The sequence below is a fragment of the Choloepus didactylus genome, chromosome 2, assembly GCF_015220235.1.
Source record: "Choloepus didactylus isolate mChoDid1 chromosome 2, mChoDid1.pri, whole genome shotgun sequence".
Taxonomy (NCBI): Eukaryota; Metazoa; Chordata; class Mammalia; order Pilosa; family Megalonychidae; genus Choloepus; species Choloepus didactylus.
In genome coordinates, this window is record NC_051308.1 from 29582077 (window position 1) to 29605140 (window position 23064).

The 23064-nt window shown below is 38.3% G+C and overlaps 1 protein-coding gene across 9 annotated transcripts in view; it reads left to right on the plus strand.

Annotated features, from left to right (window-relative positions):
• CATSPERE (catsper channel auxiliary subunit epsilon) overlaps positions 1 to 23064 on the plus strand; it is a 244006-nt gene that overhangs the window by 208585 nt on the left and 12357 nt on the right. For all 9 annotated transcript variants that reach the window (XM_037822416.1, XM_037822373.1, XM_037822378.1 and 6 more), the window contains one exon: positions 7590 to 7747. In XM_037822416.1, coding sequence (XP_037678344.1) covers positions 7590 to 7747 — 158 coding nt within the window. The remainder of the gene's footprint in view (positions 1 to 7589; positions 7748 to 23064) is intronic.

Genomic DNA, 23064 nt, shown 5'->3' on the forward strand with positions numbered 1-23064 from the left:
TTCTTTCCTCTATATGCTCTTTTGCATGTAGGCTTTCAGGTGCCTTGTTCTCCAGTTCCTGAGTGTTTTCTTCTTGAGATCTGCTATTGTATGTTTCCACTGTGTCTTTCATCTCTTGTGTTGTGCCTTTCATTTCCATAGATTCTGCCAGTTGGTTTTTCAAACTTTCAATTTCTACCTTATGTACACCTGATGTTTTCATTATACCATTCATCTCTTTTGCTTTATCTTCCCTAAACTTTTTGAATTGACTTATTATTAGTTGTTTCAATTCCTGTATCTCAGTTGAAGTGTAAGTTTGTTCCTTTGACTGGGCCATAACTGTTTTTCTTAGTGTAGGTTGTAGTTTTCTGTTGTCTAGGCATCTGGTTTCCTTGGTTATCCCAATCAGGTTTTCCCAGACCAAAACAGGCTCCAGTCCCAGAAGGAAGAACTATTCAGTATCCGGTTTCCCTGAGGATGTGTCTTAGAACATTGGTACACCCTGTGAGGCCTCGGGTCACTGTGCTTTTCTGCCCAGCAGGTGGTGCCTCTCAGCCTGTAATTGCAGACTGGTGTAAGGAGGTGGGGCCCATGGCTGACTTCCCCCAGGCTCTGGGGTCTGGTTCTGAATGGAAGGTGGATAGCAGAACTGGGCCCCACCTTTTTCCTCTTAGAGAAGATAGACACCTCCTAGGGAGAGGTAATTAGCATTTCAATGGTCTCTCTCTGCCTGTGCTATCTTCACCCTTGTCTGGGTCAGAGCACTGGGAACTGAAAATGGCTGAGGCCTTCTCCACTGAGCCAAAACAGGAACAGAAAGCCCCCTTCAGGGCTGGCCCACAGGAACCCTCTGGCTCTCCAAGGTCAGTCATCACCCAAAGCCTCTGTCTGCTTGTTGGGGATTTGTATGAGCAGTCCATGCTTGTTAATTAAAACCCCAGTTGGAGCTCAGCTGTGCTGTATTTGCTTGCTTGGAGAGTGCTGCTCTGTAGCCCCATGAGGCTTTGCAGCTTGGGCCACTGGGGGAGGGGGCTTCTGGCTTGGATCCACAGTTTTTACTTACAGATTTTATGCTGCAGTCTCAGGCATTCTTCCCAATTCAGTCTGGTGTATGGTCACATTTGTTCCCCCACAGTTATTCCAGATTATTTACTAGTTGTTCCTGATTGTTTGTTAGTTGTTCCAGGAGGACTAACTAACTTCCACTCCTCTGTATGCCACCATCTTAGATCTCCCCTGAAGGGTTTTAAGCCAGGGCACAATCAGAAACTTGGCAGAGATAACGGCTCCAAGATGTTCTTTCCCCACTGGGCACTGACAGAGGAATGAAATAATTTTATCTGGAAAGTCATTTCCAGACTTATTCACTCCTTACTAAGGGAAGTTACTTACCATAAAAAAAATTTAAGCCATTTATCAACAAGTGCTTGTTGACTCAGGCCACAATGAGTTTCTGAGACTTCCTCTTTTGGGGATAGGGGTATAGCTGGAAGAATTTCAAGGAAAAGAATTCTCTGCAGAGCTCAAGGTATAGAAAGTTGGAAGAGGTTAATGAAAAGATAGAGGTGTCATGAGGCATGCAACTAGGTGAATGAATTTTGAGGGCATTATGTTAAGTGGAATAAGCCAAAAACAAAGGGACAAATATTGTAAGTCCTTACTAGTATAAACTAACTATAATGAGCAAACAGCTGGGAATTTAATTCAGGAGCATAGGTTATCTAGGGATAGAATGGGGGCAGAGATTGGGCAATCAATAATTAAGGAGTACAGAATGTTCAATAAGGCTTATTTTAAAGGTTCCTAGATTGTAAGCTCTTATGGCAGTCATAACTGTTATTTCTAAATTCTGAGATGCTGTGCTCTTTGTGTATAACCTGGTAGTTCCCTGGAAATTTGGGTATCTGTGTGACACCTGAGACTCAGAGTTAGAGTTCAGCAGCTCCATAAGTCAGTATTACTCAATACAGCAACTGTTAAAGAAGCTGAACAAGAGCTCAAACTACAGTTAGAGATATGAATGAAATGGACTTGATTAGGACTAAGGTAAGTTAGAATACAAGTTAAAGGATGATATTGACTGTATTTTAAAACTCCAACTTCTGTGTGAGACAAAAGGAAAAGATATTCATTTGGTACAAAAATTATTTTTTCTGTAGCACACTATCTAACTTAACCTGTATGGTCAGTTTATTTAAACATCGTAATTACCTGGAACCTAGAATAGGGAATGATTTCTTGTTATTCTGTACAAGCTAATATAATATCCCAATACATCTCAGAATATTTTGAGCAGAAAAAAAAGTATTTGCAAAATCCCCTTGAAGGATGGGGGAAAATGTGGAACTATCAAACTTCCACACCTGCGGAATTCTTGCTATTCTCTTAAGCATTAGGGACTCCCAATCAAATAAGCCACACTCACAATCTAGAGGCTTGCCCTTATGAAACTTATCTCTCCAATGTTGAAACTAAGCCTACTTATAACTATGCCTATGAGTCACCCCCAGAAAACCTCTTTTGCTGCTCAGATATGGCCTGTATCTCTAAGCCAACTCTGCAAATTAACTCACTACCTTCCCCACTATGTGGAACATGACTCCCAGGTGTGTAAGTCTTCCTGGCACTGTGGGACATGACTGTCAGGGATGAGCCTGGCCCTGGCATCATGGGATTTAGAATATCTTCTTGACCAAAAGAGGGAAAGAAATGTAACAAAATAAGTTACATTATTTTGTTTCAGTGGCTAAGAGATTGCAATTAGAGTAGAGAGGTCATTCTGGAGGTTATTCTTATGCATTATATAGATATTCCTTTTTAGTTTCTAATGTATTAGAATAGCTAGAAGAAAATACCTGAAACTGTTGAATTGTAATATAGTAGCCTTGATTCTCGATGATGACTGTATAATTATATAGCTGTTATCATGTGACCATGTGATTATGAAAACCTTGTGACTGACACTCCCTGGATTCAGTGTATGGGCAGATGAATAATAAAATAAAGACAAAATATATATATGTGTAAAGAATAGGGATGTTTGGGGTATTCTTTTTTATTTTTATTTTTATTTGGGGGGGAATGAAAATGTTCTAAAAATTGATTGTGGTAATGAATACACAACTATATGATGACACTTTGAGCTATTGATTATATACTTTGGATGGATTATATGGTGTGTGAATATATCTCAATAAAATTGCATTTTAAAAAAGTTAAAAAACAAAAGAAAGAAAAAAAGAAAAGACAGGGGTGTCCAGAGGATGAATAGCCATCCAGGGCAGAATCCATGAAAAAGTGCTTCTGTGGCCTATGATCTGGAAACAAATCCATCATACATTAGTGCCATCAATTTTTAGCAAATTAGTCTTTAGTAAGTCTTGTCACTTTTATAGAAAACAAGACCCCATAATAGCAAGTCTTAACACATCCTTACTTTTATTATAAATGGGTATTTTTTATAATTTGTACTGACACTCAGTAATAATGCAAAATTGTTTACAATACTATCTATCTGTCTATATCTAACTATCTAACTATCTATCTATCTATCTATCTATATCAGCTCATGGTAGAAAACCATAGCTAAGGAACCTGGCAGACTTATGCATCCAAAGTGATCTTGTTTACAATACTCTGTTGACAGTGTCAATAAATGGTGAAGAAATTAACATGTCACAATGTAGCTGATGACCACATCTACAATTCCATGAATCTGTTTCCTGTGTTAATCAGTACTCTTAAACTTCGAAAAAAAAAAGGTAGCTATAAAATTTGTATTGAAAATATACAATATATATTTGCAGTAGTTAATTTCATATGTCAGCTTGACTAGGTCATGGTGTCCAGTTCTTTGGACAAGCAAGCACTGGCCTGATTATTCTTATTGTGAGGGTATTTCATATATGGATTTAAATCATTAGATAGTTGATTGCATCCTTGGCTGATTACATCTACAATCAACAAAGGATACTGCTTTTAGCATGAGCAGAGTCTCCTCGTCCAATCAATTGGAGGCCTTAAAGCAAGAACTAAGGATTTCAGCAGTCAGAAAGAAGAAATTCTATCTCTACTTCAGCCAGCCATCTTCCCCTGGGGAACTCAACATCACCTTCATCAAATTTCCAATTTGCAGCCTGCCCTACAAAATACAAACTTGCCGCTATCCCAGTCACATTAGCCAATTCCTATTATAAATCTTTTCATATATATATATCTGTTCTGTTTCTCTGGAGAGCCCTGACTAATACAATATTGCATTTGAAGTAATCTTTGACTATTTAAGCAAATGCTTTAGACTGACAAAATATCACAGGCAAAATACTGTGGCAGGGATAATAACTACTAATATCACTAACTCTGTTAGCTCCAGAGGTTCATCCTGGACAATTCCTGGCCTCTATGGATTTGCTTAGTTTTTCACTTAATAGATTTAAGAAGTTAGTGATATGAACATCCTGGAATAAATAAGTTGAAAAGAAATGCAAATGCTGTTTTTTAAGGTGATTTCCATCCCCCACCTTCCAGGCGTTTTCAGGCCTTTCCTGCCATCCATATAGTTTATACCATTTAAATATCAGGTCAAGAAGGATATGAGTAGCAAGCCAATCTAACAAATTAGTTGAGTTTGAAATTTATCTTGCTGTCACTGACCTGATATCCAATGTGCCTGAGCTAGGCCAAAGACAACTAATTTTCCCTACCACCACCCTTTCATTGTCCTAGAGGAGCTGCAGAAGCAGTGGATACCAGCAGAGACAATGACAGTAGGTGGCTATTAGAGGGTACATCTGAATCCAGTAGATTAAGGTAAATGCTTGCAAAGGATGGCAGGAATAAAGGGGGCACAAATTTCATAGTCCTTTATACAAAAATGGCCTTTGACATCAGGCAGAGTCTAATCAACTTTGGGTTGAAATTTCATGAGAGCTGAGCTATCAATGCCCTGCCAGGTGATCAGTGTAGTTTGCTATGCAAAGGAATTAAGAGTACTCTTTCTGGGGCATTCAGGATATATACCAGCATATTAAAGATATTTAGAAGTCACAGAGTAAAAAACTTGCTTACCATAGTCTTTTTCAAACATCATCGAACAAACAGATTTTTTAGTGACGTATTTATCAAGATCTGGAGGACTAATATTCTATGGAACATAAATTTTAGAATTTCAAGAACTCTGCTTCTGGCACTATGCCTAGCGTCAAGTATGGATCCAATAAATAGTGGTTGAACAAATAAATGAACAAACGAATGAATTCTCTATACCACTGGGTTTGGTATCTTTGCTACCTAGCCCTCCACCTCCCAGTTCAACCTCAAATCTTACTCTGAACCCCAATTCATTTGCCTGGAGCCTTGTTCCAGTTCCTATGCCCCTAAATTTCTTCTTCAAATAATAAGCTTCTGTGATGGAATTTCCCAAAGCCAACTTTGGTATTGTGTTCTGCCAAATTTTAGATACTGGTCGGTCCCCCATATTAGATGGGAACTTCTCAGGGAGCAACTTTGAAGTTCTAGCTTTGAGTTCTATGACTGACTGCCTTTGTTGTAACCAGCCTTTGGCCTATTTTTCCCAGTCACAGACCCAGCTCTCTCCTGTTCCCAATAGGTTTATGTTGCAGAGATCCTACCATCCCCCAGGGTATGTTTATCTTGCTTGTGGCACAGGTCCCTAAAAGAGAAAATTATGGCAAAGTAGGTTTCACTTCCTGAATAAATGAAAACAGCCAATCCAGTAAAGAACTTCATGGTGTGGTCGACTGAGTTACATACCCCAACAAAGACTTGTTCTTAATCTCAATCTGTGTTCCTGTGGGTATGAACCCATTTGCACATGATTCAGTTAAGGTGTGGACTCATTTGTGAATAGGACTTTCAAAGATACTATTTAGGTACGGCCAAACCAAATTAGGGTGGGCCTTAATCCAAATGACTGGAGGCCTTATTAAGAGAGAAATTCGGACACAATTGAGGAGCCAGAAGTTAGTGGGAAAACTGGAAGAGCAGACACAGGAGATCAAGGACATCACTATATGACCAGAGGCAGAGATGCAAGCCAAGGAACTTCCAAGGATTGCAGCAAAGCAGTACAAAAATGCTACATGCTTCAAGGAAAAGGCATGGCCTTGCTGACACCTTGATTTTGACATCTAGTCTTCAAAACCATGAGACAATAAATGCTTGTCATTGAAGCCAACCTACTGTATTGTATTTGTCATAGCAGTCTGGCAAAATTTGATATATGGTGTGCCAAAATAGACATGCACGTTGCAATTTGAGTAGTTACAAAGAAGGATATAAAAAGACCTTTCACTGATCAAGGGTAAAGAACTTTGGACAGTACTTTGGGTGGCAACAGCCAATAGAAATGTCTCCAGAGAAACTAGGGCAGGATTGCCTAGCATACTAAATAGAAATGAACAAATGAGGAGTGGATCAGAAATAGCCCTCTCAGGACGTTTTTGAATAGATGGATAAAGCTAACCCAGAAGACCTATATATGAGAGATCATTCAACTTAGGTCCAGAGAAAGGGGTTGCAGGTAGAGAAAGTGAAGCTGGCTCTCAAATATTAAAAAAGAATTAACAAAGCTTCAAAGGCTCAATATTCATTCGACAAATATATGTTAACCACCCACTATGGGGATATAGCAATAAACAGCAAGCTCTTTCCTAGAGCTTATCGTTATCATTATCTAATCATGATAACATTTTTGTCCATAGGGCTTCCCATGAGGAAGTCTCTTTGAGACTGAGCAGTAGCTGATCCTAGGGTTCTATTGACTGGGGAGTAATTCATTGAAAGAGAATTACCTCAAGATAGGTTACAAAAAGGAAAGATAACATGAAGTATATTGATAGCCCAAAGTTTGGACATATCCAAACTAATTGCCCACACAGTTCTTATTTCCTTCAAATAAGAAGCCTCTCAGACAGCAGAAGTGGTAAATGAGAAGTTCTCTAAAAAGGTGCAGAAGCACACAGGACCTACCAGGACCCAGTAGCAAAGCCATGTATAAGGCAGGATCAGAGATCTGCACGTTTTAACAATCTTTATATTTTGTTTTCTTAGTTTTAATAAAGTGGCTTTTGAAAATATAAGTTCATTTCACATGTGCTTTTTTAAAAGGGAATGGGAATAAATAAGTATTTTTTTCTAGTTTGTATCTTGTGACCCAGAGAAAGACATAATAGTGGTAATGGGATAAATAAATGTCCTTAGGGAAGATAAAAACTCAAGGGTATACCACCTTGACTATTGTGACCATATTTTATGCTTATAATATTTTCAATCCCCAACTTAAATATCCTTAGAAGGTTTGTGCTTTGTTGATTTGGAAAAATAGTATCTTTACATATTCTCAACTCCCTAATTTATTATAGCTTGCAAATACAAAATAAATTCACTTATGTTTTCATGAAGTTTCACTTTCATCAAATTTTAACCAAATATAGCCACTAAAAATGCTATAAAGCACTGAAATGTAGAATTGAAGGGAATAGCGATTACATCTCTAAATAATTTGTCAAGATAAGTAAAAGAGAATAAATTTTGTTTATTAAAGTCAGAAAATGACCTTAAAGATTTTCTCTTTGTTTCCTGTTCAGAACTACAGGCACTGCTTTTCTTATGCTGTTGGAAAACCAGGAAACTTAGATCAACCTTATGAGATTATCAACAAGTCTAATTATAAACATATAATTTGGCCTATGGACCATCCTGGAATGTATGTGTTTCGCGTAAAGATCCTGGACCCAAATTATAGGTAAATATAAATGTTTTACTATAATAGTTTCAGCATTAGTTCCTCAAAATTAAAATTTTATTTTCTTGGTTTATTTTGATGCCACTCAGATATCCAATCATTGTTATTCTTATTACTTACATATTTCCTTTTGTGTTTTGTAGCAATCACAATAATTAAATATGCTATGGGGATAGAAGATAAGATTTTATGTTAAACATTAATTAAATCAATCAATTCACAATTACATTCTGAATACTTTATGCTCCATTCTTGTGTTAGATGCAATACAACATAAGCACAAGCTCAGCTTTCAAGATGCTTATAATTAAGCTGGTTGAAGAAGGAGTAGAAGATGTATACATACAAACCAGGAGAGATTAAATAAGAAATAATTTTCAAAAACATTAATAATGAAACAGAGCTGAATATTAGCATATTGCCTATGGTTCTGGAGTCAGAAAATATCTTGCATGAGGAAGGAGAAGGCATAAAACAAAGGAGAGAGACAAACTTAAGGCAATTCATAATGTTTAAGTAAATTTCAACCCATGTCATAGAGTGCCTCTTTAGTATGTTGCCTAGGGGAATACTGTAATATTTTAGGAAAATTAGCATGAGAGTGCTATAAAGAATGGTACAGTAGGAAAATAAATTCTATACACATAAATGAGAAGAGTAAAGTTAACAAGGCAAGAAGCCAAAGTCCTGACAGCAATAAGAATGGAAAAAAGGAAAAAGTTTAATAAATATGTGTCAGAAAATGAAAAAAATATATTGGTCTAATGTGTAATATAGTAAATGAAGGAAAAGAAGGTATCAACATGGTTTCAAGTTTTATAGACTAGATTACTAAAATAATGGCATTTTCTTACCAAAATAGGTAATGGGTGGTTTTCCTTTGAGAGAGGTATTGAGATAAGAGTTCTGACCTTGCATTTGAGAGGACAATGAAATATCTGACTGAAAATGTCCTACAAATAGTTAAAAATTCTAATTTGGGCCTTGAGTTAGAGGGAAAAGCTGGAGATAAAGAGTTGAAAATATAAACGCGGCTATCTTCTCTACTGATTCCATGAACAAACGTAAGTTATCTGATTGATTATACAGAGAAAAAAGAAGAGCTTGTGGAGATATCCAAAGTTAGGGAATTGAGGGTGATTGGTAGAAAGACTGGACAGAAAACTCTTCAAATAAAATACAAAATGAAGAGAGAATAGAAAGTAGATAGTAAAACACAGTACAACTGGATATTTAAATGTGATTCTTCCTGTCTTACAGCTTGAGTAGGGGTCCCAAAGCCAATTTCCCCCATGCTCTAAATCTGATCATCAATGAAGAACTTGAAAAGAGGTGTCTCAAAACTGGTTCTTTCACCCATTAGTCTCCCAGCTATATCAAAAAAGGCTGAGAGTGAATAAGAAAGGCTAACAGTGAGGATTTCTTCAAAGAGTTATCTAAATGCTGTGCATTTCCTCTCCCCTACCAATGGGTATTAGAGAACTTCCACCTAAATAAGGGGGCTTCAGAAAACTACTCAGAGAACCTAACATGGGTTTCCTAGTTTGGGGATAGGGGAATGAGGACTATTCCTAGAAAGTTTGAAGGTAAGAGGCTGCCTACAAGTACACTGATAATATGCAGACTAAAGAGTGATATGGCTGGAGGAAATGGAGCTCTCACCAATGGTGGGTAAAAAAATGTGTGCACTCTCAGATGAGTTCATATATGGACCCTATGGAAGAGAAATGGACTTCAGTCATCTTGAAAGGGACCCCCCCACCATGTCAAGGGTGAGGTGACCCAAATAGAGAGAGAATGTGTGGGGAAAACTATAGTAAGTCAGGGGATGAGGGGTGAGGGGTTATTGGTAAATGGCCAGATAGAGTAAGCATCACCTAAATTCAGGAAGGTCAGGTGACAAATCTCCCAGTTACAAGATGGAAGTATATGAAGAACTCATTTTGTGTACTGGATGTTGGAATGCTAGGTCTTTCCCATCAAGAGAAAAAGTTAATTTGGGGGCATCCAATACATAGAGGCTGTCAACCAAGAAAATAGCCACATAAAATTTTGATCCCCTCCTCCTACATATGCCCAATCCTGGAAAGTCCAGAAAGAGCTGCTAGCAAGTGGGAAAGGAAGTTTACTTATAAAAAGAAAATGAGGCAGCCTATGTCTATTAAAGAAATTGAATCAACAATTAATAAGCTTCCAAAACAGAAAGCTTCAGGCCCAGATGGTTTCACTGGTGAACTCTACCAAATATTTAAGGAAGAAATGACACCTATTCTCTATAATCTCTTCCAGAAAAGAGAAGCAGAGGGAACACTTTCTAACCTCATTCTATGAGACCAGCATTGCCCAAGTATCAAAACCTGACAAGATATTACAAGAAAGGAAAACTGTAGACCAATATCTCTCATGAATATAGATGCAAAAATCCTCAACAACAAATAGTAGCAAATTGAATCCAATAAAGTATAAAAAAATCTTAGAACCAAATGGGATTTATTCCAAGCATACAAAGCTGGTACAACATTCAGAAATCAGTAATGTAGAGGCAGGGCAAGATGGCAGCATGGAGAGGTGTGGAAGTTAGTTATTCTTCTAGAGCAACTAGTAAATAGCCAGGAACAACTAGTAAATAGTCTGGAACAACTGGTGTGGGACAACCATGACTATCCATACATCATACACCAGTCTGGAATGGGTGGATGGCTGAGCTCACAGCATAAAAGCTGTAAGTAAAAACTGTGGAACTGCACCAGGAGCCCCCTCCCCCCACAGCAGACTAAGCTGCAAAACTTCACTGTGGGTGAAAGAAGCAGTCCCTGCTGGGAGCAAGTGAATATAGCTCAACCTAGCTCCAACTGGGGTTTTAATTAACAAATGCAGACTGCTGAATACAAGCTACAAACACAGACAAACCCCTAACAAGCAGCAAAGTTCCCTGAGGTCACTCCCAGTGGAGAGGAGGTGGGGCTGATGGGAAAAAAAAAATGCAGAAGCTTTTAGAGATGGCTAAGCTTAGAATACTGGAAAACAGCTGTGTCCCAAGAAAAGGAGCACAGAAGACTGGGTACTATCTCTGGCCAACAGGTGAAACGGGCTGGGGATTGGGTCTGAAAATGGGCTTTCTTTCCCCTTTTTTCCTCTTTCGATCTGAGTGGCTCAGTGGAGAAAGCCTCAGGCATTTTCAATTCTTGGTGCTGACCCAGGCAGGGGTGGAATTAACAGAGTCAGAGAGACAAAGGAGTAATTCAAGTGCAGAAGATAACTCCCTAGGGGGTGTACCTTCCCTAAGAGGAGGGAAGTGGGGCCCAGCTCAAATGCCTGCCCTCCCTTCAGAACTCAGATCCCAGGGCCTGGGGAAAAACAAACAATCAAGCCAGAAACAAATTACGCTGAGAATTAAAGGGCCCTCACCTCTTTATACCAGTGGAGAGTGACACGCTGACAGATGCCACCTGCTGGGCAGGTTAGGAAAAGCACAGCAGCTAGAGGCCTCACAGGAAAGTCTTTCAGTCTTCCAAGGCACACCCTCAGGGAAACCTGATTCTGAATACAGCCCCCTCCTGAGACCTGGTCTGGGAAAATCTGGTTGGGGTAATCAAGGAAACCAGATGTCTAGACAACAGAAAACTACAAATCACACTAGGAAAAATGAAGCTATGGCCCAAAGGAACAAACTTACACTTCAACCAAGATACAGGAATTTAAACAACTAATTAAAGATCTTCAAATAAATATGCCAAATCAATTCAACAAATTGAGGAAAGATATGGCAAAAGAGATGAAGGATATAAAGAAAACATTGGGAGAACATAAGGAAGAATTTGAAAGTTTGAAAAAACAACTGGCAGAACCTATGGAAATGAAAGGCACAACACAAGAGATGAAAAACACAATGGAGACATATGACAGCAGATTTCAAGAGGCAAAAGAAAATATTCGGGAACTGGAGAATAAGACACCTGAAATCCTACACACAAAAGAACAGATACGGAAAAGAATGGAAAAATATGAGGAACATCTCAGGAACTGAATGACAACATGAAGCACATGAATGTATGTGTCATGGGTGTCCCAGAAGGAGAAGAAAAAGGAAAAGGGGCAGAAGCAATAATGGAGGAAATAATCACAGAAAATTTCCCATGTCTTATGAAAGACATAAAATTACAGACCCAAGAAGCACAGAGTAACCCAAACAGAATAGAGCTGAATAGACCTACACCAAGACACTTAATAATCAGATTATCAAATGTCAAAGACAAAGAGAGAATCCTGAAAGCAGCAAGAGAAAAGCAATCCATCACGTACAAAGGAAGCTTGATAAGACTATGTGCAGATTTCTCAGTAGAAACCATGGAGGCAAGAAGGCAGTGGTGTGATATATTTAAGATACTGAAAGAGAAAAAGTGTCAACCAAGAATCTTATATCGGGCAAAACTGTCCTTCAAATATGAGGGAGAGCTTAAAATATACTCTGACAAACAGACAATGACAGAGTTTGTGAACAAGATACTAAAGGGAGTACTACAGACAGGGAAAGACAGAAGTGAGAGGTTTGGAGCACGATTTTGCGTGATGGTAGCACAATAATGTAAGTACACTGAAGAAAGATGATTGTGAGCATGGTTGAAAGAGGAAGGTTAGGAGCATGTGGGACACCAGAAGGAAAGGGGAAGATAAAGACTGGGACTATATAACTTAGTGAAACCTAGAGTGGTCAATGATTGTGATAAAATGTACAAATATGTTTTTACATGAGGGAGAAAAAATGTCAACCTTGCAAGGTGTTAAAAATGGATGGTACTGGGGAAAAAAAATCAATTCAAACTAGAGTCTATAGTTAACAGAAACATTGCTTCCTTTAACGTAACAAAGGCAATATACCAAAGCTAAATGCCTATAAGAGGGGGATATAAGGGAGGGGTATTGGATTCTTGGTATTGGTGATGTTGTCTGACTTTTTATTGTACTTTATTTTAATTTTATCTTTTCTTTTGTTGCTTTTTAGCTGTTGCTTTTTTTCTTTCTTTTTCTTTTTCTTTTGTCTTTCTTTTTTGACTCTTCCTCTTTCTTTGTGGAAGAAATGGAAATGTCCTTATATAGATAGTGGTGGTGGTGGTGAATGCATAACTATGTGATTAAACAGGGAATCATTGATTGTTTACTTAGGATGGAATATATGGTGCATGAGCAAAACTCTCTTTTAAAAAAATGGGTTGATGGATGAATAGAGGACATTATGTTGAGTGAAATAAGTCAGACACAAAAGTACAAATTTTGTATGATCGCACTGATATGAACTAATTACAATATGTAAACTCATAGACATGAAATATAGGTTACCAAGATATAGAATGAGGCTAAAGAATTGGTAGTGGTTGCTTATTATGAGCAGAATGTTTAACTAGGTTGAACTTAAGCATTTGGAAATGGACAGAGGTGATAGTAGCATGTTATTGTGAGAATAACTAACAGTGCTGAATTGTGTGTGAATGTGGTAGAAAGGGGAAGTTTAGAGTCACATATGTCACCAGAAGGAAAGTTGGAGGTTAAAACATGGGAATGTATAACACAGTGTGTGGTGGACATTGTCCATGATTAACAGTACAAATGTTAGAAATTTCTTTCATGAACTAGAACAAATATATGACACTATAACTAGAAGTTAATAATAGAGGGGTATTGTGCTGGTTTGTGTATATATTGTGTCCCCCAGAAAAGGCCATGTTCTTTGATGCAATCTTGTGGAGGCAGACGTATTAGTGTTGATTAGATTGGAATTCTTTGTCTGAATCCATGGAGATGTGATTCAATTAACTGTGGACAAGACCTTTGATTGGATAATTTCCATGGAGGTGTTACCCTACCCATTCAGTGTGGGTCTGAATTAAATCATTGGAACCATATAAATGAGCTGACAAACAGAAGGAACTTGGAGCAGCTGTGAGTGACATTTTGGAGAGCAACTGAGAGAGACGTTTTGGAGATAGCCATTGAAAGCAGACTTATGCTAAACCAGAGATTGCTCCAGAGAAGCTAAGAGAGGACAAAATGCCCCAAGAACATTTTGAAGAACGCATACTTAGCTGAGGGGAGCTGGACACAACCCAGGATCAGCAGATGCCAGCCACATGCCTTCCCAACTAACAGAGGTTTTCCGGGTGCCACTGGCCTTCCTTCAGGGACAGTATACTGTGTTGATGCCCTAATTTGGACATTTTCATGGCCTTCAGACTGTAGCTTTGTAACCAAATAAACCCCCTTTATAAAAGCCAATCCATTTCTAATGTGTTTTGCAAAATGGCAGCATTAGAAAACTGGAACAGGTATTTAGGGGGAAAATGTACCTATTGCAAACTATGCACTACAGTTAGTATCATTTTAATATTTCTTCATCAACAGTAACAAATGTACTACAAATACTATGAGTCAATAATGGAGCTGCGGGGTTAGGGGTATAGGAGAATTTGAGTTCTCTTTTTTCTTTTTATTTCTTTTCTGGAGTAATGAAAATGTTCTAAAATTGAAAAAAATTAATTGTGATGAATGCACAACTATATAATGGTACTGTGGATAACTGATTGTACACTTTGGATGATTGTATGGTATGTGAATAATCTCAATAAAATTGAATTAAAAAATAGTTAATGTAATCTATCACATCAACAAGATAAAGAAGAAAAATCATATGATCATATTAATAGATGCAGAAAAAGCAGTTGGCAAAATCCAACACCTATCATAATACAAACTCTCAGCAAACTAGGAATAGAGGGAAACTTCCTCAACCTGATAAAGAATATCTACCAAAAAACAAAAACAAAAACAAACAAACAAAAAAACCTATAGTAAACATCATACTTAATGCTGAGAAATTACATTCTTTCCCCTAAGACTGGAAGCAAGATAAGAAAGTCCCTCTCATCATTCCTATTCAACATCATACTGGAAGTGCAAGCTAATGCAGTAAGACCAAAAAAAAAAAAAAAAAAGGAAATAAAAGGTATACAGATTGGGAAGGAAGAAATAAAGCTGTCTTCCTTCACAGATGACATGCCTGTTATACAGAAAATCTAGAAGAGTCAACCACAAAAAACAAACAAACAAACGAGGAACCTGGAACATTAAAAAAAAAAAGGTGATAAAAAAAACTAGAAAAAAATATCAATAATGCATCATGTTCTACATGTTGAAATGCTATTTTGGATCCACTGGCTTAAATTAGTAAACTGAAAACCAAACCAAACCAAAACAAAACAAAACAAAAAAATGATCTGGAACAAATAAGCAATTATAGCAAGATTGCAGGATACAAGGTTAATATGCAAAAGTCAATTGCTTTCCTATATACCAGCAATGAACAACTGGGTTTTGAGATTTAAAAGTACACTATTTACATTAGCACTAAATAAATAAATACATGCATACATACATACTTGGGTATAAATCTAACAAAATATGTACAAGGTCTATATGAGAAAAATACAAAACACTGATGAAAGAAATCAAAGAAGACCAAAAAATGGAGAGATAGTCCATGTTTATGGACAGGAAGACTCAATACTGTTAAGATGCTAGTTCTTCCCAACTTGATCTATAGATTCAACTCAATTCCAATTAAAACCCCAGCAAATTATACAGTAGATATTGACAAACTGATTCTAAGTTTATAAGGAAAGTCAGACCCAGAAGAGCCAACACAATACTGAAGAATAATGTCAGAGGACTGATGCTACCTGACTTCAACACTTATTATATAAAGCTACAGTGATCAAGACAGTGTGGTAGTGGCAAAAAAAAAAAAAAAAAAAAAACACAGGTAAATAGATCAATGGAACAGAATAGAAAGTCCAGAAATAGACTCACACAAATAGAGTGAACTGATATTCAACAAAAGAGCAAAGGCAATTCAATGGAAAAAGGACAGTCTTTTAAACAAATGATGCTGGAACAATTGGATATCAATGTGTAAATCTGGGCATAGACATTATACCTGTCAAAAAATTATTCAAAATGTATTGTAGATTTACATATAAAGCATAAAACTATAAGCTTCTAGAAGATAATATAAGAAAATCTAGGTGACCTTGGGTTTGGTGATGATTTTTTAGATAAAACACCAAAAGAATGATCCATGAAAGAAAAACCTTATAAGTCGGACTTCATTAAAATTTAAAACTTCTGCTCTGAGAAACACAGTTACAAGAATGAAAAGACAAGTCACGGATTGGGAGAGAATATTTGCAAAACACCTATCTGAGAAAGGACTTGTATCCAAAATATATAAAACTCTTAAATTCAATAAGAAAACAACCCAATTATGAAATGGGTCAAAGATATGAACAAACTCCTCACCAAAGAAGATACACAGGCAGTGATATGTAAAGATATTCAACATCAGATTCCCACTTTTGGAAGGCCTGACAGGAGTGGAATAAACCCACATTGAAGCTTCCTGGACCAACCATCTGGAAGGGGACTAACACTGCTGCAGCCTCCAGAATAACCTGAGTGTTAGGGAAACTGCTGACTTACCTGGAAGTTACTGCTACAGCCAACATAACCAGCTGTTCCGGTTTGCTAATTCTGCCGGGATGCAAAATACCAGAAATGGATTGGTTTTTATAAAGGGGGTTTATTTGGTTACACAGTTACAGTCCTAAGGCCATAAAGTGTCCAAGGCCTCAACAACAATGTACCTTCACTGGAGGATGGCCATTGCTGTCCAGAAAACCTCTGTTAGCTCGGAAAGCATGTGGCTGGTGTCCACTTGCTCCCAGGTTGTGTTTCAAAATGGCATTCTCCAAAATGTTGCTCTTGGGGCATTTTGTCCTCTCTTAGCTGCAGCTCTTCTTCAAAATGTCACTCTCATTTGCTCTGAGGTCCTTGTCTGTGAGTTCCTTTATATGATTCCAGTGATTCAATTAACACCCACCCTGAATGGGTGCGGTAACATTTCCATGGATATTATCCAATCAAATGTTTCACTCACAGTTGATTGAGTCACATCTCCATGGAAACACTCAAAGGATGCCAATCTAATCAACACTAATACATGTGCCCCCAGATGATTACATCAAAGAATATGGCTTTTGGCGGGACATAATATATCCAAACTAGCACACAAACAAAACCACTAACACCACCACAACCATCAACATCATGACACTTTTTGACATTGCCTGGTAGTGACTGCTATGGGAGATTATCTCAGCCTCCAAGAAACAGATTATCATTATCTGAGCTCTTTCAATTTGCCTAAACTAAGCTTAACTTCTGCCTATATGACGTATCCTGAACAGGTCATGTCCACCCTACTTCAGAAAGCCTACATGGCCATATAACTCTGCCTGGTAAAGCGAACTTGCTAGACTACAGTAACACCTCCTATAATTGGTCCTGTGGAAAGACAACTACCATCATTTCCAACAGTTTCTCACTATAAACTAGCCACCTGACTAAACTGCGGTGGCCTTCTGTGTCACTTATTTCGTTCTTCTTTTGCTGTTCTGAATGGCACTTTCAAGAAAGAACCTATCCTACTTTCCTTCAGTCATATTCCAGAATTAAAACACCTAAATCACGCCACTCAAGTTCTGAGAAAAACATCATTAACTAAAAATACAGATCAGACCGTCAGACCATCACTCAAAACAGTGAGCAACCAGTGAAAAATTACTTCTTTCATTAAGAATCAACAACTACTAAAGCTCACTAAAGAAGAAATAGATAATCTAGATAGTCTTATATCTATTAAAGTCATTGAATTCATGGTTTTAAACCTTCCTATAAGAAAACCCCAGAGGCGGGGCAAGATGGCAGACTGGTGAGCTGTAAGTTTTAGTTACTCCTCCAGGAAAGTAGGTAAAAAGCTAGGAACTGCGTGGACTGGACACCACAGAGCAATCTGTCTTTGGGCATACTTCATACAACACTCATGAAAATGTCGAACTGCTGAGATCAGCGAAATCTGTAACTTTTTGCGGCCAGGGAACCCGCGCCCCTCCCTGCCAGGCTCAGTCCCGTGGGAGGAGGGGCTGCCAGCTCCGGGAAGGAGAAGGGAGAATTGCAGTGGTAGCCCTTCTCGGAAACTCATTCTACTGATTCAAACTCCAACCATAGATAGACTGAGACCAGACACCAGAGAATCTGAGAGCTGCCAGCCCAGCAGAGAGGAGACAGGCATAGAAAAAAAAAAATAACACGAAAAACTCCAAAATAAAAGCAGAGGATTTTTGGAGTTCTGGTGAACACAGAAAGGGGAAGGGCGGAGCTCAGGCCTTGAGGCGCATATGCAAATCCCGAAGAAAAGCTGATCTCTCTGCCCTGTAGACCTTTCCTTAATGGCCCTGGTTGCTTTGTCTATTAGCATTTCAATAACCCATTAGATCTCTGAGGAGGGCCCGTTTTTTTTTTTTTTTTTTAATCCTTTTTTCTTTTTCTAAAACAATTACTCTAAGAAGCCCAATACAGAAAGCTTCAAAGCATTGCAATTTGGGCACGTCAAGTCAAGAGCAGAACTAAGAGAGCTCTGAGACAAAAGGCAATAATCCAGTGGCTGAGAAAATTCACTAAACACCACAACTTCCCAAGAAAAGGGGGGTGTCCGCTCACAGCCACCATCCTGGTGGACAGGAAACACTCCTGCCCATCGCCAGCCCCATAGCCCAGAGCTGCCCCAGACAACCCAGTGTGACGGAAGTGCTTCAAATAACAGGCACACACCACAAAACTGGGCGTGGACATTAGCCTTCCCTGCAACCTCAGCTGAATGTCCCAGAGCTGGGAAGGTGGAGCAGTGTGAATTAACAAAGCCCCATTCAGCCATCATTTGAGCAGACTGGGAACCTCCCTACACAGCCCAGCAGCCCAGAACTGCCCTGGGGGGACAGCACTCACCTGTGACATAGCACAGTCATCCCTCAACAGAGGACCCGGGGTGCACGGCCTGGAAGAGGGGCCCACTTGCAAGTCTCAGGAGCCATACGCCAATACCGAAGACTTGTGGGTCAGTGGCAGAGACAAACTGTGGCAGGACTGAACTGAAGGATTAGACTATTGCAGCAGCTTTAAAACTCTAGGATCATCAGGGAGATTTGATTGTTAGGGCCACCCCCCCTCCCCGACTGCCCAGAAACACGCCCCACATACAGGGCAGGCAACACCAACTACACACGCAAGCTTGGTACACCAATTGGGCCCCACAAGACTCACTCCCCCACTCACCAAAAAGGCTAAGCAGGGGAGAACTGGCTTGTGGAGAACAGGTGGCTCGTGGACGCCACCTGCTGGTTAGTTAGAGAAAGTGTACTCCACGAAGCTGTAGATCTGATAAATTAGAGATAAGGACTTCAATAGGTCTACAAACCCTAAAAGAACCCTATCAAGTTCAGCAAATGCCACGAGGCCAAAAACAACAGGAAATTATAAAGCATATGAAAAAACCAGACGATATGGATAACCCAAGCCTGAGCACCCAAATCAAAAGACCAGAAGAGACACAGCACCTAGAGCAGCTACTCAAAGAACTAAAGATGAACAATGAGACCATAGTACGGGATATGAAGGAAATCAAGAAGACTCTAGAAGAGCATAAAGAAGACATTGCAAGACTAAATAAAAAAATGGATGATCTTATGGAAATTAAAGAAACTGTTGACCAAATTAAAAAGATTCTGGACACTCATAGTACAAGACTAGAGGAAGTTGAACAACGAATCAGTGACCTGGAAGATGACAGAATGGAAAATGAAAGCATAAAAGAAAGAATGGGGAAAAAAATTGAAAAACTCGAAATGGACCTCAGGGATATGATAGATAATATGAAATGTCCGAATATAAGACTCATTGGTGTCCCAGAAGGGGAAGAAAAGGGTAAAGGTCTAGGAAGAGTATTCAAAGAAATTGTTGGGGAAAACTTCCCAAATCTTCTAAACAACATAAATACACAAATCATAAATGCTCAGCGAACTCCAAATAGAATAAATCCAAAAAAACCCACTCCGATACATATACTGATCACACTGTCAAACATAGAAGAGAAGGAGCAAGTTCTGAAAGCAGCAAGAGAAAAGCAATTCACCACATACAAAGGAAACAGCATAAGACTAAGTAGTGACTACTCAGCAGCCACCATGGAGGCAAGAAGGCAGTGGCACGATATATTTAAAATTCTGAGTGAGAGGAATTTCCAGCCAAGAATACTTTATCCAGCAAAGCTCTCCTTCAAATTTGAGGGAGAGCTTAAATTTTTCACAGAGAAACAAATGCTGAGAGAATTTGCTAACAAGAGACCTGCCCTACTGGAGATACTAAAGGGAGCCCTACAGACAGAGAAACAAAGACAGGACAGAGAGACTTGGAGAAAGGTTCAGTACTAAAGAGATTCGGTATGGGTACAATAAAGGATATTAATAGACAGAGGGGAAAAATATGACAAACATAAACCAAAGGATAAGATGGCTGATTCAAGAAATGCCTTCACGGTTATAATGTTGAATGTAAATGGATTAAACTCCCCAATTAAAAGATATAGATTCGCAGAATGGATAAAAAAAAATGAACCATCAATATGTTGCATACAAGAGACCCATCTTAGACACAGGGACACAAAGAAACTGAAAGTGAAAGGATGGAAAAAAATATTTCATGCAAGCTACAGCCAAAAGAAAGCAGGTGTAGCAATATTAATCTCAGATAAAATAGACTTCAAATACAGAGATGTTTTGAGAGACAAAGAAGGCCACTACGTACTAATAAAAGGGGCAATTCAGCAAGAAGAAATAACAATCGTAAATGTCTATGCACCCAACCAAGGTGCCACAAAATACATGAGAGAAACACTGGCAAAACTAAAGGAAGCAATTGATGTTTCCACAATAATTGTGGGAGACTTCAGCACATCACTCTCTCCTATAGATAGATCAACCAGACAGAAGACCAATAAGGAAATTAAAAACCTAAACAATCTGATAAATGAATTAGATTTAACAGACATATACAGGACATTACATCCCAAATCACCAGGATACACATACTTTTCTAGTGCTCATGGAACTTTCTCCAGAATAGATCATATGCTGGGACATAAAACAAGCCTCAATAAATTTAAAAAGATTGAAATTATTCAAAGCACATTCTCTGACCACAATGGAATACAATTAGAAGTCAATAACCATCAGAGACTTAGAAAATTCACAAATACCTGGAGGTTAAACAACACACTCCTAAACAATCAGTGAGTTAAAGAAGAAATAGCAAGAGAAATAGCTAAATATCTAGAGACGAATGAAAATGAGAACACAACATACCAAAGCCTATGGGATGCAGCAAAAGCAGTGCTAAGGGGGAAATTTATAGCACTAAACGCATATATTAAAAAGGAAGAAAGAGCCAAAATCAAAGAACTAATGGATCAACTGAAGAAGCTAGAAAATGAACAGCAAACCAATCCTAAACCAAGTACAAGAAAAGAAATAACAAGGATTAAAGCAGAAATAAATGACATAGAGAACAAAAAAAACAATAGAGAGGATAAATATCACCAAAAGTTGGTTCTTTGAGAAGATCAACAAGATTGACAAGCCCCTAGCTAGACTGACAAAATCAAAAAGAGAGAAGACCCATATAAACAAAATAATGAATGAAAAAGGTGACATAACTGCAGATCCTGAAGAAATTAAAAAAATTATAAGAGGATATTATGAACAACTGTATGGCAACAAACTGGATAATGTAGAAGAAATGGACAATTTCCTGGAAACATATGAACAACCTAGACTGACCAGAGAAGAAATAGAGACCTCAACCAACCCATCACAAGCAAAGAGATCCAATCAGTCATCAAAAATCTTCCCACAAATAAATGCCCAGGGCCAGATGGCTTCACAGGGGAATTCTACCAAGCTTTCCAGAAAGAACTGACACCAATCTTACTCAAACTCTTTCAAAACATTGAAGAAAATGGAACACTACCTAACTCATTTTATGAAGCTAACATCAATCTAGTACCAAAACCAGGCAAAGATGCTACAAAAAAGGAAAACTACCGGCCAATCTCCCTAATGAATATAGATGCAAAAATCCTCAACAAAATACTTGCAAATCGAATCCAAAGACACATTAAAAAAATCATACACCATGACCAAGTGGGGTTCATTCCAGGCATGCAAGGATGGTTCAACATAAGAAAAACAATCAATGTATTACAACACATTAAAAACTCGAAAGGGAAAAATCAATTGATCATCTCAATAGATGCTGAAAAAGCATTTGACAAAATCCAACATCCCTTTTTGATAAAAACACTTCAAAAGGTAGGAATTGAAGGAAACTTCCTCAACATGATAAAGAGCATATATGAAAAACCCACAGCCAGCATAGTACTCAATGGTGAGAGACTGAAAGCCTTCCCTCTAAGATCAGGAACAAGACAAGGATGCCCGCTGTCACCACTGTTATTCAACATTGTGCTGGAAGTGCTAGCCAGGGCAATCCGGCAAGACAAAGAAATAAAAGGCATCCAAATTGGAAAAGAAGAAGTAAAACTGTCATTGTTTGCAGATGATATGATCTTATATCTAGAAAACCCTGAGAAATCAACGATACACCTACTAGAGCTAATAAACAAATTTAGCAAAGTAGCGGGATACAAGATTAATGCACATAAGTCAGTAATGTTTCTATATGCTAGAAATGAACAAACTGAAGAGACACTCAAGAAAAAGATACCATTTTCAATAGCAACTAAAAAAATCAAGTACCTAGGAATAAACTTAACCAAAGATGTAAAAGACCTATACAAAGAAAACTACATAACTCTACTAAAAGAAATAGAAGGGGACCTTAAAAGATGGAAAAATATTCCATGTTCATGGATAGGAAGGCTAAATGTCATTAAGATGTCAATTCTACCCAAACTCATCTACAGATTCAATGCAATCCCAATCAAAATTCCAACAACCTACTTTGCAGACTTGGAAAAGCTAGTTATCAAATTTATTTGGAAAGGGAAGATGCCTCGAATTGCTAAAGACACTCTAAAAAAGAAAAACGAAGTGGGAGGACTTACACTCCCTGACTTTGAAGCTTATTATAAAGCCACAGTTGCCAAAACAGCATGGTACTGGCACAAAGATAGACATATAGATCAATGGAATCGAATTGAGAATTCAGAGATAGACCCTCAGATCTATGGCCGACTGATCTTTGATAAGGCCCCCAAAGTCACTGAACTGAGTCATAATGGTCTTTTCAACAAATGGGGCTGGGAGAGTTGGATGTCCATATCCAAAAGAATGAAAGAGGACCCCTACCTCACCCCC